We start from the raw sequence: 16961 nt of genomic DNA, 5'->3' as shown, positions 1-16961 counted from the left end.
CACCCTAAGTAGGCCCAATTCACAGCCCTATCCTTGTAACCCCACCTAACCATTGGACACTAAGCGCAAATTTAGCGTGGCCAGTTCACGTAATCACACCTGGATCGTGGGAGGAAAACTGAGCACCCAGAGGATATCCAATCAGACATGGGGAGAATGTGCAAACTCCACACAGTCACCCCAGGTCAGAATCAAACCCGGGTCTCTGGAACTGTAAGGCAGCATTGCAAACCACTGTGCCGCCCTGTGGCGAGTAACTCACCACCTGACTCCCCAACGCCTGCCCAGCACCTACAAGCCACAAGTCATCTCTTGCCTGGATGAGTGCAGCTCCAACAAATGAAGCTAGACAGCATCCAGGAAAAAACAGCCCGATTGATTGGCACCTCTTCCACAAACATTCACTCCCTCTACCACTGACGCACTGTAACTGCAGGAACTCGCCAAAGTTCCTTGGGCAGCAGATGCATGGAAACACCACCGACTAGAAGTTCCCCTCTGAGTCACTCAACATCCTGACTTAGGAATGTATCACCATTGCTTTACTATTGCGGGTCAAAATCCTGGAACTCCCTCCCTAATAGCACATAGGTGTACCTATACAACATGGACTGCAGTGATTCAAGAAATCAGCTCACCACCACCTTCTCAAGGGCAATTAGTGATGGGCAACAAATAGTGGCTAGCCAGTGAAGCCCACATCCCATAAAAATTGATAAAGAAAAAAAGCACTTCTATGTGCAAAGGATAGCAGAAGTTTGGAATTGTTTCTACAAGGGGCTGTGCAGGAAATTTTAAATTGACAGATTTTTGTAAACCTCAGGTATTGAGGATTATCGGCACCAGCCAATTAGGTCACAGATCTGCCATGATCTTATTGATTGATACAACTGTATGAAAGGGCTTAAAGCCTTTGTGGAATTCAGTATGCTGTCCAGCCCACTAAACATTACGATTGTTTTCTTTTTATATTCTTTCATGGGATGTGGACATCGATGGATGGTCCAGCATTTATTGTCTTTTAGGCGGCATGGTAGCACAGTGGTTAGCGCTATTGCTTCACAGCTCCAGGGTCCCATTCCTGGCTTGGTTCTGTGCGGAGTCTGCACATTCTCCCCGTGTCTGCATGGGTTTCCTCTGGGTGCTCCGGTTTCCTCCCACAGTCCAAAGATGTGCGGGTTAGGTGGATTGGCCATGCTAAATTGCCTTTCGTGTCCGAAAAATGTTAAGTGGGGGTTACTGGGTTACGGGGATAGGGTAGATAGGGTGCTCTTTGTAAGGGCCGGTGCAGACTCGATGGGCCGAATGGCATCCTTCTGCACTGTAAATTCTATGATTCTATGTGCAGGTGAGGTGGATTGGCCATGCTAAATTACCCTTTGTGTCAAAAAAGGTTAGGTGGGATAGGGTGGAGCCGTGGGCTTCAGTAAGGTGCTCTTTCAAGGGTGGGCAGAATGGCCTCCTTCTGCACTGTAAATTCTATGATTGTATGATTTAAGAGTCAACCACATTGCTGTGGACTTAGAATCTTATCAAGATAGTAGATCTCATTCCACTGGAAAACATTAGTGAATCAGATGGGCCTTTATGATAATTGACAATGGATTCATGGTCATTATTTAGACTTTAAATTCCATATTTTTATTGAATTCAGATTGCACCATCTGCTGCGGTGGGATATGAACCAGGGTCCCCAGAAATTACGTTGGGTATTTGAATTATTAGTCTTGTGACAATGGGCACGATATTGCTGCTATTCATTTTTCCCCCGTAAATTTAGAGTACTCAATTATTTATTTTCCCAATTGAGCAATTTAGTGTGGCCAATCTACCTACCCTGTACATTTTTTGGATTGTGGGGGTGAGACGCAAGCAGACATGGGGTGAATGCACAAACTCCACACAGACAGTGACCCAGGACCGGGATAGAAGCCAGGTCCTCAGTGCTGTGAGGCAGCAATGCCAACCACTGCATCATCATGCTGGCCATATTCCTGCTGTTCCTGTCGACAGCGCCCCCGCCCCTGCGGGTTTCCCAGCGGCGTAGAGTGGATTCAATGGGAAATCTCATTGACAGTGGTGGAACAGCTGAGGAACACGCCGCGGGGAGGCCAGAGAATCTCGCCCAATACCACTTCACCACAGCCTCCATGTATCTGATTACAATTTGAAATTTCTTTTCTGAACACATTCTTATGAGGTGCATCCTTATAGTGTGTTAAAGAGGGTGGGGCATGTTGCACAGAGAACCCGTTCCTAGTTGATAGAACAGTGTAAAGCTATACATTCGCTGAACAATTTTGATTATGGTGGATGAAACGTGCCCAGATAAACAGATCCAAACTATTTGCATTTCTTCTATCAGGCGGTTTGCTGTGAAGACGCAGATTACTGCTGTCCCAATGGCTACACGTGTGATGTTAAGCATGAGGGCTGCACGAAGAAGCCATTATCTTTCCCCAGGGCTACCAATGAAGCAACTAACATGAAACCTCTGGGGAAGAGCAGGTCATTAAACACCAAGTGTGATGACACCAAGAGCTGTCCTACAGGCAGTACCTGCTGTCAGCGTCGCTCAGGAGCCTGGGGCTGTTGTCCTCTGACTGAGGTAAGTTATGTTTGTACCCCTGTTTAGATCTGTTATGTGGAAAATTTGTTTCAATTAAATATTGTCACCAAGGGTGGCACAGTGGTGAGCATTGCTGCCTCACGGCACCGAGGTCCCAGGTTCGATCCCGACTCTGGGTCACTGACCGTGTGGAGTTTGTACATTCTCCCCGTGTTTGCGTGGATTTCTCCCCCACAACCCAAAGATGTGCAGGCTGGGTGGATTGGCCACGTTAAATTGCCCCTAAAATTGGAAAAAAATGAATTGGGCACTATATATATATATATATATATATATAAAAAATTTAAAAAACATATTGTCACCAAATATTTCTGTGGAGGGCAAGGAACATGTAAACTACAAAACTCCACAGTTGCTTCTTCTTTATACCTTGTATAGTAATTTTTGCTATTTGCTAGGATGACTAGCATGCCAACCCTTGCTAATGCTTTGATGAAAACTCAGCCTTGACATGAAACACTGTTTCTCTCCACAGATGATGCCTGATCTGAGTTTCTCCTGCATTTTAAATTTTTGTTTCAAATTTATTCCATCTGCAGTATTTCACTTTGCATGTCAAGCTTTTATAAGTTTTGAAAATTTCTTGTGTATCTTGTCGGCCTTTCAAAAGTTGGTAAAATCCAGGAGAACCATTCTGATGAACTAGTTGGAAATTGGAAGAAATAACTACCTTGCAGAGTTGAACAACATTTTGTGTAAATGTGTTACACTGAAACTGCTAAACTTTAGCAGAATATGGTGCAAGAAACTGCAGGATGATTAAAAAATGAAGGAGAAATGTATGAGGGGAAGCTAGCTGGAAACATACAGATCGTCAGCCAAGTATTTAAAAAGGAAAAGAGTAGCTAAAGTGAGTGTTGGTCATCCAGAGAGAGTCTGGGGAATTAAAATAGGAAATAATGAAATGCAGAAGCTTTTGTTAATACCAGCCCCAGGTTAGGTTCCCCAAAAGTTGTTGATCTGGGCAAGACCCCTCGATTTGTCACCATCCGATGGGATACCCCCAAATTATATAAACCTGAGTGAGGAGGAATGACTGGCTTTGTGTCTTTATTCAACCCACCCTCTGCTGGTAATAATAAAGGTTTAATCTAACCAGGTTCCCTTTCTCTTGGACACCTTTTACAGCCCAAAGAATTGTGCTTAAAAAGGAGCCAATTTACCAGGCTTTCTTGTGTTAGGATGGGGTAAGTTTATAGTTTATTAACTGATAAGATTAGAAGAAATGGTGAACACATGCATCTGCATTTATACAGAATTGTGTCCAATAGTATGTAAATAACAAAGTTATGCCGAACAGCTCCCCAGTTGCGAGGAATAGATGATGAGTGTTGCGTCTGGATTCCAGTAACTGACCTCTGCTGGTGAATAGTTGATTCTTCAGTTCAGGTGTTCGGTATTTTGGGGGAGATTTCCATTCATTTCCCAGCTGCAATCCTTCTGCTGGCTGATTGATTTGAGAGCGAGTGTTTTGGATGATCCTGCAGAAGCTGGCTATCTTTGCAGGGGTCATGCTTCTCTTATTGTATTCATCAATGTGGCAAACGCCCAACTACTTTTCCCTCAGGCCGCGGGCATTTCTATCAGCTGGCTAGCTTTTAACCAATGTCTTTGTATATTTGAACTGTCACTAGTCGGTTGCGGCAATTATACCCAGGAGGTACCCTGGGTCTTAGGATGGGATAGCCATTATGTTTCTTTGTCTTCACCAGAAATAGCAATCAGTGTTTGGATTCTTTTAGAATTACCTTGCCTGGAGCCACAAGGAGGGTTTCCGTTGTTCCCGAGAGATAGGCCCTGCATCCATTCCTGCCAGTGGCTAGTGGTGTATTCTCAGCTATCTTCAGGGCGTGTACTTATAAAATTTGGTCCTTTTAAAGTCCAATATTTCTGTGTACAATTCAATTTTCCCCTCCATCATCATTACACATTGAGCAGATATTTTGGTTGTCTTCACTTGAGAAGATACAATTTTTTAAAAAAAATGTTAAATATAAATTTAGAGTACCCAATTCATTTTTTCCAATTAAGGGGCAATTTAGTGCGGCCAATCCACCTACCCTGCACATCTTTGGGTTGTGGGGGGCGAAACCCACGCAAACACGGGGAGACTGTGCAAACTCGACACGGACAGTGACCCAGAGCCGGAATCGAACCTGGGACCTCGGCACCGTGAGGCAGCAATGCTAAACACTTTGCTACTGTGCTGCCCGGAAAAGACACAAATAACATCACACTTGGTATTCAATGCCCTGCTTGATGTGGGAAGCGAGAACATTTCCAGTGACCAGCCCCAACTTGTGTGCAGGAAGTGTCTCCAGCTGCAGCTCCTGGAGGTCCAGATTGCGGAGTTGGAGCGGTGGCTAGGGACTCTGTGGAGCATTCATAAGGCAGAGAGTATCATGGGTATCACGTACAGCGAGGTGGTCGCACCACAAGCTAAGACTCCCCAGGTGGGAATGGGTGACCAGGCAGTGCAGGATCTGCTGTGGCCATTCCCCTGCAAAACCAATGCACCGCTTCGGGTACTGTTGGGGAATGGCCTTTCAGGGGAAAGCAGCAACAGCCAAATTTGTTGCACCACGGTTGACGCTGCTGCACAGGATCGGAGTAATAAGTGTGGGAATGCAATAGTTATAAGTGATTCAATTTTAAGGAGATTAGATTGGCTTTTCTGAGGCCAAAAACAAGACTCCAGGATGGTATGTTGCCTCCCAGGTGCTAGACTCAAGGATGTCCCAGAGTGGCGACAGGGCATTCTGGAAGGGGAGGATGAACAGCCAGTGGTCGTGGTACACATTTGTACCAACGAAATAGGTAAAATGGAATTAGGTCCTAAAAGCCGAATATAGGGAGTTAGGAAGTAAGTTGAAAATTAGGACCTCAAAGGTCGTGATCTCAGATTACTACCAGTGCCACGTGCTGGTCCGAGCAGTAATAGCCGGATATTATATGATGAATCCATGGCTGAAGAGATGGTGAGAGGGGAGGGTTTCAGATTCCTGTGACGTTGAGACTGATTCTGGGGGAAGTGGTACAAACTGGACAAGTCACCCCTGGGTAGGACCTAGGCTAATGTCCAAGGGGGAGCATTTACTAACATATTTGGGAAGGGTTTAACCTCAAATGGCAGGGCGATGGGAAACTCTGCAAGGAATCAGAAGGAAACCAGGACCAAGAACAAAAGACAAAGGGGAAATAAGAAAACTGAAAGGCAGAGAAATAAAGGGCCAGAATCAAACAGAGCCACAGTGAAAAATAATGGAAACGGGGCAAGATGAGCCATAAGGCTTTTGTGCCTTTATGACAGAGCATTTGCAATAAAGTGGATGAATTAATCCTGCAAATAGATGTAAACAGGTATGATACAGTCGGGATTGAGGATGGTGATCAGGGATAGGAATTGAACCTCAAAGGTAGTCAGTATTTAGGAAGGACAGACCAAAGGAAAATGCAGTGGGGTTGCATTACTGGTTGAAGAGGAAATTAACACAATAGCGAGGAAAGATATTAGTTCCAACAATGTGGAATTTGTATGGATGGAGCTGAGAAACACGAAGGGGCAAAATAGGTTAGTGGGGGTTGTAAATAGACCTCCAAACTATAATGATGATGTTGGGAATGGTATTAAACAGGAAATTAGATATGCATGAGATAAAGGAACATGTGTAATTATGGGTAATTTTAATCTGCATGTAGATTGGGCAAATCTAATTAGTCACAATAACGTAGAGGAGGAATTCCTGGTGTGTTTACAGAATGGTTTTCTGGACCAATATGTTGAGGATCCACGAGAGAATGGACCATCCTAGATTTGGTATAGTGTAATAAGAAAGGAATAATTGGCAAACTAGTTGTGCAAGGCCCCTTGAGGATGAGTGACCATAATATGATAGAATTCTTCATCAAGGTGGAGAGTGATTCTGAGACTAGGGTCCTGAATCTAACTAAAGGAGACTACGATGGTTTGAGACGTGAGTTTGCTCTGATGGATTGGGGACCGTTACTTAAAGGGATGATGGTGGGGGAATGGCAAATATTCAATGAGCACTTTGATGAACTACAACAATTGTTCCTTCCTGTCTGGCGCAAAAATAAAACGAGAAACGTGACCAAACCCTGGTTTACAAAGGAAATTAGAGATTATATAAGATCCAAGGAAGAAGCATACAAATTGACCAGAAAATACAGCAAACCTGAGGATTGTGAGTAGTTTCGAATTCAGCAAAGGAGGATAAAGGGATTGATTAAGAATGGAAAAATAGAATGCGAAAATAAGCTTGCAAGGAAAATAAAGACTGACTGTAAAAGCTTCTATAGGTATGTGAAGAGAAGAAGATTGGTGAAGACAAATGTAGGCCCCTTACAGTCAGAAACCAAAATTTATAATGGTGATCAAGAAATGACTGACCAACTAATTTAATATTTTGGTTCTGACTTCACAAAGGATAACACAAATAACAAACCAGAAATGTTGGGGAACACAGAGTTTAGTGAGAGAGGGGAACTGAAGGAAATCAGTATTGTTAGAGAAATGGTGTTTGGGAAATTGATAAGATTGAAGGCCGATAAATTCCCAGGGCCTGAAAACTCACATCCCTAAGTACATAAGGAAGTGGTCTGAAAAATAGTGGATGCATTGGTGGTCTACGATTCTATGACTCGGGAACAGTTCATATAGATTGGATCGTAGCTAATGTAACCCTACTATTTAAAAAGGGAGGTAGAGAGAATGCAGGGAATTCTGACATCGGTAGTGGGGAAAATGTTCGAGTTCATTATAAAAGATTTAATAGCAGAGCACTTGGGAAACAGTGGCAGGATTGGACAGAGTCAGCATTGATTTACAAAAGGGAAATTATGCTTGACAAATCTACTAGAATTCTTTGAGGACATAACTAGTAGATTTGACAAGGAGGCAGTGAATGTGGTTTATTTAGATTTTCAGAAGGCTTTCGACAAAGTTCCATATGAGAGATTAGAATGTAAAATTAAAGCTCATGGAATTGGGATAATGTATTGAGATGGAAAGAAAACTAGTTAGCAGACAGGAAACAGAACGAATATATGGGTCTTTTTCCAAATGGCAGGCAGTGACTAATGGGGTACCGCAGGTAACAGTGAATTCACAATATATATATATATATTAATTTAGGAGAGGGAACTAAATGTAATATCTCTAAATTTGCAGATGATACAAAGCTCAGTGGGAGGGTGAGCTGTGAGGAGAATGCAGAGATGCTTCAGTGTGATTTGGACATATTTCTTTTGATAAGTTTAGAGTACCCAATGCATTTTTTCCAATTTTCTTATGTCTTATGATTTGTGGTCTATGGGGCAATTTTAGAGTGACCAATTCACCTACTCTGCACATCTTTGGGTTGTGGGGTGAAAGTCACGCAGACACTGGAAGAATGTGCAAACTCCACATGGACAGTGACCCAGAGCCGGGATCGAACACGTGTCCTCAGGACCGTGAGGCAACAGTTCTAATCACTGTGCCGTCCTGTGAGTTGGACAAGTTGAGTGAGATGGCAGGTGTAGTATAATTTTGATAAATGTGAGGTTATCTACTTTGATAGCAAGTACAGGAAGGCAATTATTATTTGAATGGCTATAGATTGAGAGAGGGGACTCTGTAATGAGACCTGGGTATCCTCGCACACTAGTCGCTGAACGTAAGCATGCAGGTGCAGCAGGCAGTAAAGAAGGCAAATAGTATGTTCGCTTTCATAGTGAGAGGATTTGAGTACATGAGCAGGGATGCCTTGCTACAATTATACAGGGCCTTGGTGAGACTACACCTGTGGTGTATTGTGTGCAGTTTTGGTCTCTTTATTTGAGGAAGGATGTTCTTGCTATAGGGGGAGTGCAGCGAGGGTTCACCAGACTGATTCTGGGATAGTGGGATTGATGTATGAGGAGAGATTGAGTCGGTTAGGATTATATTCGCTGGAGTTTAGAAGAATGAAGGGGAATCTAATAGCCTATAAAATTCTAACAGGACTAGACCGGGTCGATGCAGGATGGATGGATGTGCACGATGGCGGAGGCGTCCAGAACCAGGGGTCACAGTCGAAGGATGCGGGGTAAACCATTTAGGACAGATGAGAAATTTCTATGGGCGGAATCTTACCAGAATTTGGCAAAGTGGTTGGCACGGTGGCACAGTGGTTGGCACTGCTGCCTACGGCGCTGAGGACCAGGGTTCAATCCTGGCCCCGTGTCACTGTCTGTCTGGAGTTTGCACATTCTCCCCAAGTATGCATGGGTTTCACCCCACAGCCCAAAGATGTGTAGTTAGGCGGATTGGCCACATTAAATTGCCCCTTAATTGAAAAAAAAATAATTGGGTACTATAATTTATATTAAAAAAAATAATTTGGCAAAGTGTCCGACGCAGACAGAAAACTGGTGTGTAACTCTCCAGTTGCAGACCAGTTTTCTCACCAAATCCTGAACCTCTTTAAAAGAAAATGAGTGGCCATGATGTACGCTGTCACTCTGGTTGGGTGGGATGTCATGGAGTTGTGAACAAACTCCAAAAGAGATCAGGACACTAGCTTTAAAGGGCATCCCGGTCAGCGGTGAAGCCTAATGGCCCCCGGTCCCCAGGGAGGTCTCCCTCCCCCCCCCCCCCCCCCCCACACACACACACACACACACACACACACACACACACACACCCACCCCCAACACCGTAGCTGCACTACCTGCACACCACATCTCAATGCCCCCCGCCCTTTCCAATAGAGCTCTCACTGGGGCCTGCCCCTGGCATAGGTCGACACTCAGCTTAAAACAGTGTCAACCTGCACCTGACAATGCCCAGGCATGTTCTCTTCTCCCCCCCCCCCCCCCCCCCCCCTCACTCACCTCAAATATATACTATACCTACCTCTGCACCCCCTCAGGGGTCTCTTGACTGCCTCATGTTTGGTAGCTCCACCGGTGTGGTGTCATGTAGGCGAGGTTTGAATATTTAGTGAGGGGGGAATCACGTGGCAGGGGGCTATAATTATGTAAATCAAGGCAGCACGGTGGTGCTGTGGTTATCACTACTGCCTCATGGCGCTGAGGACCCATGTTCGATCCCAGCCCCAGGTCGCTGTCCGTGTGGTGTTTGCACATTCTCCCTGTTTCTGTGTGGGTCTCACCCCACAACCCAAAAAAGGTAGGGTAGGTGAATTGGCCATGTTAAATTGTCCCTTCATTGGAAAAAATAATTGGGTACGCTAAATTTATAAAACAAAAATAATATGTAAATCGATGCACATGTATTAAAATGTGATTCACTCCCGGGCGTGAATCTTGTGACATGGAAACATGATCTTCCCGGCAAGAATCTCATTTACAGACTCTTGTGGGACTTTCCGCCAGTGCTGCCGATCTCGTGCGAGTTCAAAATGGCCTCCGATGATTTAACATCCCAGAAATACTCTGAAACCAAGAATGGAAAAGGAAGATGCAACTGAAAACAGTTAAAATCACCAGCGAAAAAAGATGTAAAAATAACTATTCAAAATAATGGCTGATGGACAGCACTGCAGTGCAGTGGTTAGCACAGCTGCCTCATGGCTCTGAGGACCCAGGTTCGATCCCTGCCCCTCGGCTCATCTCCCCCACCTTCCTGCGCATACTCTTTCCTCTCCGTCTTCACCACCGATAATGTTCTGTCCTGAGGTCACTGTTTGGTGTTGTGGTGTGATTCCAAAGGTGGTGTTTTAATTCTTCATCATCTTCACCCCCCCCCCCCATGTGATTGAATGTGGAGGGCATTACAGCATAGTCAGATTTTTATTTGTACTCTTACATCCATACGTGTTTTCCATCAAGAATCAAGCAGTAGTCAAGGTATGGAAAATGGTTGCTGAACTAGTAAACAAGGGTCATGAATGTAAATCCCTCCATGGTAAATGTGCAATTAAATTTAATAAATCTGATGAGCTGACACCCGTCAAAATAACAATTATACTTTTGGTGGCGTAATGCAGAGAGAAGGTGCGCACGAGGTGGCTCCCACTACAGTACTGCACCTTTTGCCCATTTCTCTCAGTATCACGGGTATTTTCTTTTGAACACCCACATAAGTAATGGAGTAAGGATCCTGTACGATTGAAATGCCTGGAAAAGTCAGGGGAAAGAAGGCGGACAGCAGACGTTCATCGACGGAGTTAAGGGCCTGTTAGAGTCTGTCGGCAGATAAAATGGCAGAGGCAGTCTCCTTGGCTTCGGCAACTCCACTAACGGCCGAGGTGCTTTCGAGTACGTTGGAAAAGGAATTTGTTAAACACTTGATGGATTTGAAGGTGGTGTATAGAGCGCACCTTACAAGGGCGAGGATGAGCCAGCTCTTTGAGGGGGTAGAAGATGTCTGTGAATGTTGCGGGGGAGGCCCCGCAAACCACGTTCATATGTTTTGGTCCTGTCCAAAGCTGGAGGATTACTGGAAGGAGGTGTTTAGGGTAATCTCTAAAATGGTGCACATGAAACTGGACTTGGGCCCTCGGGAGGCCATATTCAGGGTGTCGGACCAGCCGGGGTTGGAAACGGGCGTGGAGGCAGATGTTGTCGCCTTCGCCTCGTTGATCGCCCGAAAGGGGACCCTGTTAGGGTGGAGATCAACCACTCCGCCCTGTGCCCTGGCTTGGCGGGGAGACCTGTTGGAATTCTTAACTGCTTGAAAAGATCAAATTTGAACTGAGGGGAAGGATGGAGGGGTTCTACAATTAATGGGCGTTATTCATTATGCACTTTCGAGAATTGGATCGCATCAAACTTTAGGAGGGGTGGGGGCTGGGAGGGTTGGGGGGTTAATGGTGACTATGGATGATTCCTGATTCCTTTTTGTCATTTGTTTATGTTAACATACAGACCTATGTCTGGGGTTTGGTGGGAGGATGGGATCGTTATTATTGATATGGGGATTGACATTACATTCGTTACTGATTATTGTTGGGTGTATATTTGGGAGAAAATGTGAAAAAGGAGAATAAAAAAATATATAAAAAAAAAACACTTGATGGATTGTGTCGGTGAACCTCTGGAAATCAATGGAGGAGACCTCGGCCCCCATCCGAGCAGCTCATGGAAAAAACCAATGAAGCCGTGAAAGCCCATGGAGAGATTTTTCAGTGTCTCCCCATTTTCCTCCCCACGTCCTTTTTGGTAAAGTCAACAAATTAATGTTGTCCTTTATTTGGGCGGGTAAGACTCCCAAGGATCCATGGGGCTTTGCTCCAGAGGGACAGACAATCAGGGGGCTTGGTTCTACCCAATTTATTGTTTTACTATTGGGCAGCCAATATTCAGAAGATATTCTTGTGGTTCAATGATCCTGGTTCCACACGGGGACAAATGGAAGTGAGCTCCTGCACTGTTTCTGTGCAATAATTACTGCATCATTGCCTTTCCAACCAGTGAGGTTTACCCTGAATTCAGTGGTGATCTTCACCCTGAGAATTTGGAAAAGTTCAGGCTGCATTTCGAGCTCTGTCCACTGCCCTCGTTAGCCCCCATCTGCAAAAACCATCTTTTTCTGCCAGCAGCTTGGGAGTCTGTGTTTAAGTCATGGGAGGGAAAGGATTTGTTTAAGCAGCTGGCAGGGAAATTCCAACTGCCTGGTTTCACTCTCTTCAGGCATTTTCAGATTCATAATTTTTTACCCCTTTTCCCGTGGTGCCATCCTCTTTCCTGTTGAAGAGGATTTTGTCTACAGAAGGGTTATGGGGAACTATTTTGGGGATAAACGGCCAGATGCGCTCAGTGGCGTCTGCTCCGTTGAGTGAGACGAGGATAAAATCAGAGGGTGGGGTGAAATGGGTCCCATTCTGGATGGAGAGGTATGGAGTGAGGCCCTTTACAGAGTCAACTCCATGTCTTCATGTGCTCAGCTAAGTTTTATTCAATTCAAAGTTGTGCACAGGGCGCATCTGGCTAATGCGCGGAAGAGTGGATTCTTCTCTGGGCTGGATGATAAGTGTGAGCACTGCACAAATGTTTTGGACTTGTCCCAAGTTGGTAAGCTACTGTGCCTCTTTCTTTAACACCATGTCAGACATACTCGATGTAGATTTGGATCCAGCTCCATGGCCATTGGTGGCCATATTTGGGGTGTCAGACTCACCAGTGCTTCAGTTGGAGGTGAAGGCGGATGTCTTCTCCGTTGAAAGCCCTGAGACGGGTTCTGCTTGGATTGTGCTCTCCTGCTCTTCCTTGTGTCTCTACTTGGTTGGGTGACCTAATATCTTTTGTACATTTGGAGAGGGTTAAGTACACCAGTAGAGGGTCGGCAGAAGGATTCTACTTATGATGGCAGCTGGTCACCGTCAGCTGTTAGGGGCTTTAGATTTTGGGGTTAAAGTTAATGTTTTTTTGGCAGCATTGTGGCGTAGTGGTTAGCACTGAAGCCTCATGGCACCAAGGTCCCAGGTTTGACCCCGGCTCTGGGTCACTCCATGTGGAGTTTGCACATTCTCCCCATGTTTGCATGGTTTTTGCCCCATAACCCAAAGATGTACAGAGTAGCTGGATTGGCCACACAAAATTACCCCTTAAGTGGAAAAAATGAATTGGATACTCTAAATTATTTAAAAAAGTTAATGTGTTTTTGCTTGCTCGTCTCTTCTTACTATTGTGTTATTTTGGTTAACTGTTTTAGATGGTTTTGTTTAATATGAACATTTTTAAATAAATATTTTCTTAACAAAACAATTATAGTTTACAATTGGTGCAAAATCACAACTGGTTCATTAAAACACTTAAGGGAAGGGAGTCAGCCCTTAATTGACTCTAGACCAGAACATATGGTGAAATGAAAAATGAAATGAAAATCGCTTATTGTCTCGAGTAGGCTTCAATGAAGTTACTGTGAAAAGCCCCTAGTCGCCACATTCTGGTGCCTGTTCGGGGAGGCTGGTACGGGAATTGAACCATGCGGCCTGCCTTGATCTGCTTTAAAAGCCAGCGATTTAGCCCAGTGTAGTAGCCCAGCAAGCCACTCAGCTGTAGCAGAAACAATTGACATGTAACAAAAGGAGGATCTGCAGTGAATGCAGTTTTGCCATTGTTTGCCCATGTCCAAATTTATTTAGAAAACTGGTTGACATTTAAACACTAGTCAATTCATTGGAAGTCACTAAAAGTTCTGTAATACTTCTAATCTGCATGTGCAATATTTTAGTTTAGATGCTGATTAAGGGATGGAAAAGAATGTGGGGAGGGGGAGGGGGGGGCGGTGGTGAAAGAGTTGCTTTAGAACCTTTCATTTAGGACAACACTCAATGTACTTAAATTCTATTTGCCCTCTGGTCCCTGCTTAACACGTGAAATGAATGAAATGGAAATTGCTTATTGTCACGAGTAGACTTCAAAGAAGTTACTGTGAAAAGCCCCTAGTCGCCACATTCCGGCGCCTGTTCGGGGAGGCTGTTACGGGAATCAAACGGTGCTGCTGGCCTGCTTTCAAAGCCAGCGATTTAGCCCAGTGTGCTGTTTCTTTATTAAAGTTGATAGAGGAGTTTGTAGACAATGGAAATCTTTAGTTTTACATTTTCCCCTCCTCCCACATGCCCAACACGATTCTATAGGATGCAAGTGCAACTGTTGTTTCTCCCTAGCCTTTGCCTATTTTCACTCACCACTTAAAGCATTTCTGAAAGTAAATCAGGTTGATGGATTTCTGCTGCCATAAAGATCATAAACCTCACTGATTACAGCAGAGTGAGGGTGGGCTGTTAATGAACCCATCTCGCCTTCTGTTCACCCGGATTTTTTTTTGCTATTGACTTTTTAAACTCCGCTTTGCAGTTAATTGCTTTGTTTGTTGACATGGACAAATGACGGGCTCTTTTCCCAAACTGCCTCTGATGGACTGTGCTGGACAATTGTCAGTTTACTGCTTGTACAGCTAGCTGGATACAAGGTCATGATAAATGGTGGTTAAAGTTATGGAAACCCTCTTATCTGACTGCTGGCTATCAATTTAGAGTTATTCTGCTCAATTGTTTCCAATGCACTGCACTTGTGAAACCACTGAGCATTAAGTAGAACTATGAGTGGGGTGAAGTTGCCTGGACTTTGCACAGGCCACAGTTCAGATATTCCGTTACTTAATATAATGCCTGCAAAAGCAAATAAAAGTAAATTTGCCTTAGTCCCAGATGACCATAGGCTGCTTTTCCCTTTGAGGGGGAGAGCTGACTGGTGGTGATATCGCCTAAGGATCACCATAAATGCCTATGGACGCAAGTTTCAATTCTTATAAACCACTACAGTGAATTCATCCACGTTTTATATAAAGTCCAGTAATTGTTTAGTCCATTTTCTGATCATGACTGGATGTATTAACACTCTAGACCTTTTGGCTCTTACAGTTTTAATGTTTCCTCCCCATATAATATGAACTGTAGATTTAGCTTGGTTTGCAACCAACTGTTTACTTGGAAGGGACCTTCAAGAAGCTACTGAAAATTTTCTTGTATTTCCACTAGGCTGTGTGCTGCAAGGATCATGAACACTGCTGTCCAAATGGTTACACCTGCAACCTGAGCTTTGGAACCTGTGTCAAGCAAAGCCTTTCTGTACCTTGGGAGGTCAAGCATTCACCCATTTCTGAAGTAAAATGTGACGACAAATTCAGCTGCCAGTCTCCAGCCACCTGCTGCAAGGTTGCTTCAGGGGGCTGGGCTTGCTGCCCATATGAAAAGGTAAGTGCTTCAGAAATTGTACTTTGGTCCCCCCGGGGGTTGACTTTGCCATCTAAGGCTGTAATGGACAATAGGGACCTAGAGCTGATGTATTCAATGATGAATTTGCCAAGTCAGAGCTGGATCGATGATGAAGATGCTCAGTTGGGAGTTTAGTGCCCTTCAGATGCACGACATTTACTTAAGGCTCTCAATCTTATTTGCTGTCTAGTGACATCTGCTGGACATTGAAAGAGAACAGGACAAAGCTCAGTTGTGATATCCTATAATTTCAAATGCCCTATTCTTGAAGTGTGAAACGATACATTAACATTTGGAGATGCCTTTATTGAAGGAGGAAAGAATATGGGGCAGAGGTTTCAACACTGTCCAAATATCTTTTGGTAAAGTACAATTCTCTTTGCAGATGATTTTAATGTTCCCTCACCAACTAAGCTCTTGCTATAAGTCATGAGATGTTTGGTGGCTTGCTTTGACATCAACTCATGAGTGTTTCTCCGTGCTGGGGAACAGTGTTGAATGTCGCACTGAGAATCTTTAAACTGCATACCATGAGATTATTTTTAATGCTTTGCAAGTTCTCCATCCCTAGTCCTATATTGAGCTGGTGGTTTTCTTTGGATATTACACTAATAGCCTGAGTTTAAGCAAATTCAGTTCTTCATAATCAAGTTCAAGTACACCAGACAAGCAAAGATAGAATAGTTATAGAGTTCTTTGGTTGGTTTTGAAGGTCAGATTTGTAACATGAGATGATTTATCACTAATAAGAGAGGTAATCTATTTTCTCCAGTTACACGTCACAAGCTCTTAATTTTTGCTGAAAATGTCCTTCTAGGGAGATAAATCCATAAAAAATCAATTTAAAATATCTGACAGTGCAAGTGTATTTGAGGAAATGTCTGGCTCATCGAAACATAGGAATAACAATCCTCATTTAGACATATAAAATGATTCCCGGACCTTTCACAGAACAGGTTACTCTCTGCTAAACATTTCTAATGAAAGGACTACACTTCAACATAGTAAAAGTGTTTCTGCCACAAAGGTCCCCAGCTTCAGAGTCAAGTTGTTCAGGTTGGCAGACCCCGGTTATGATCCTGGTAAAGTAACCTCAAGTTTAAGTGAATCTCTCTTTTTGAAACCAACATCATTTCAAATATGCCTAATATCAGTCAGCACAGAGCAGCCTTGCTGTTAATCACATAGAAAATAAGTTGGGCATTGATTTTTGAGGTCTGCCATTGAAACTTGACTTACAACTCATCAGGATAAATTCTCAAGAATACCAAATCTAATGGGAACAACAATTTATACTGTATAAAAAGAGTCTGCCAATTGGTTGACAGTTGGACTCTGGTTGGCAGAGGCATGTGCCAACTGCCGAGTTTTTGTTTAAACTAAAAGCAGGCAGGTCCATTAATTGGTCAAGGCATTACTTGGTTCTCCCCACAGCATGTGTCTCTTCATTCAGCAATATAAAAAAGAATTCACAGGGCCAATTATGAATAGGAAAATCCACTTTATTACCTAAAGTCGCTGTTAGCCTCAAGGTAGCGAGAGGTGAGTAATAAATGTAACGTTGCCAGTATTGGGGCTGGTTTTGCACAGTGGGCTAAACAGCT

The 16961-nt window shown here is 43.9% G+C and overlaps 1 protein-coding gene across 2 annotated transcripts in view; it reads left to right on the top strand.

Annotated features, from left to right (window-relative positions):
• Window positions 1–16961, top strand: part of grnb (granulin b) — a 113159-nt gene that overhangs the window by 92755 nt on the left and 3443 nt on the right. For both annotated transcript variants that reach the window (XM_038778531.1, XM_038778532.1), the window contains 2 exons: window positions 2366–2608; window positions 15121–15336. In XM_038778531.1, the coding sequence (XP_038634459.1) occupies window positions 2366–2608; window positions 15121–15336 (459 nt within the window). The remainder of the gene's footprint in view (window positions 1–2365; window positions 2609–15120; window positions 15337–16961) is intronic.

The sequence above is a fragment of the Scyliorhinus canicula genome, chromosome 19 (genome assembly GCF_902713615.1).
Source record: "Scyliorhinus canicula chromosome 19, sScyCan1.1, whole genome shotgun sequence".
Taxonomy (NCBI): domain Eukaryota; kingdom Metazoa; phylum Chordata; class Chondrichthyes; order Carcharhiniformes; family Scyliorhinidae; genus Scyliorhinus; species Scyliorhinus canicula.
This window is presented reverse-complemented; position numbering and strand designations above follow the sequence as displayed.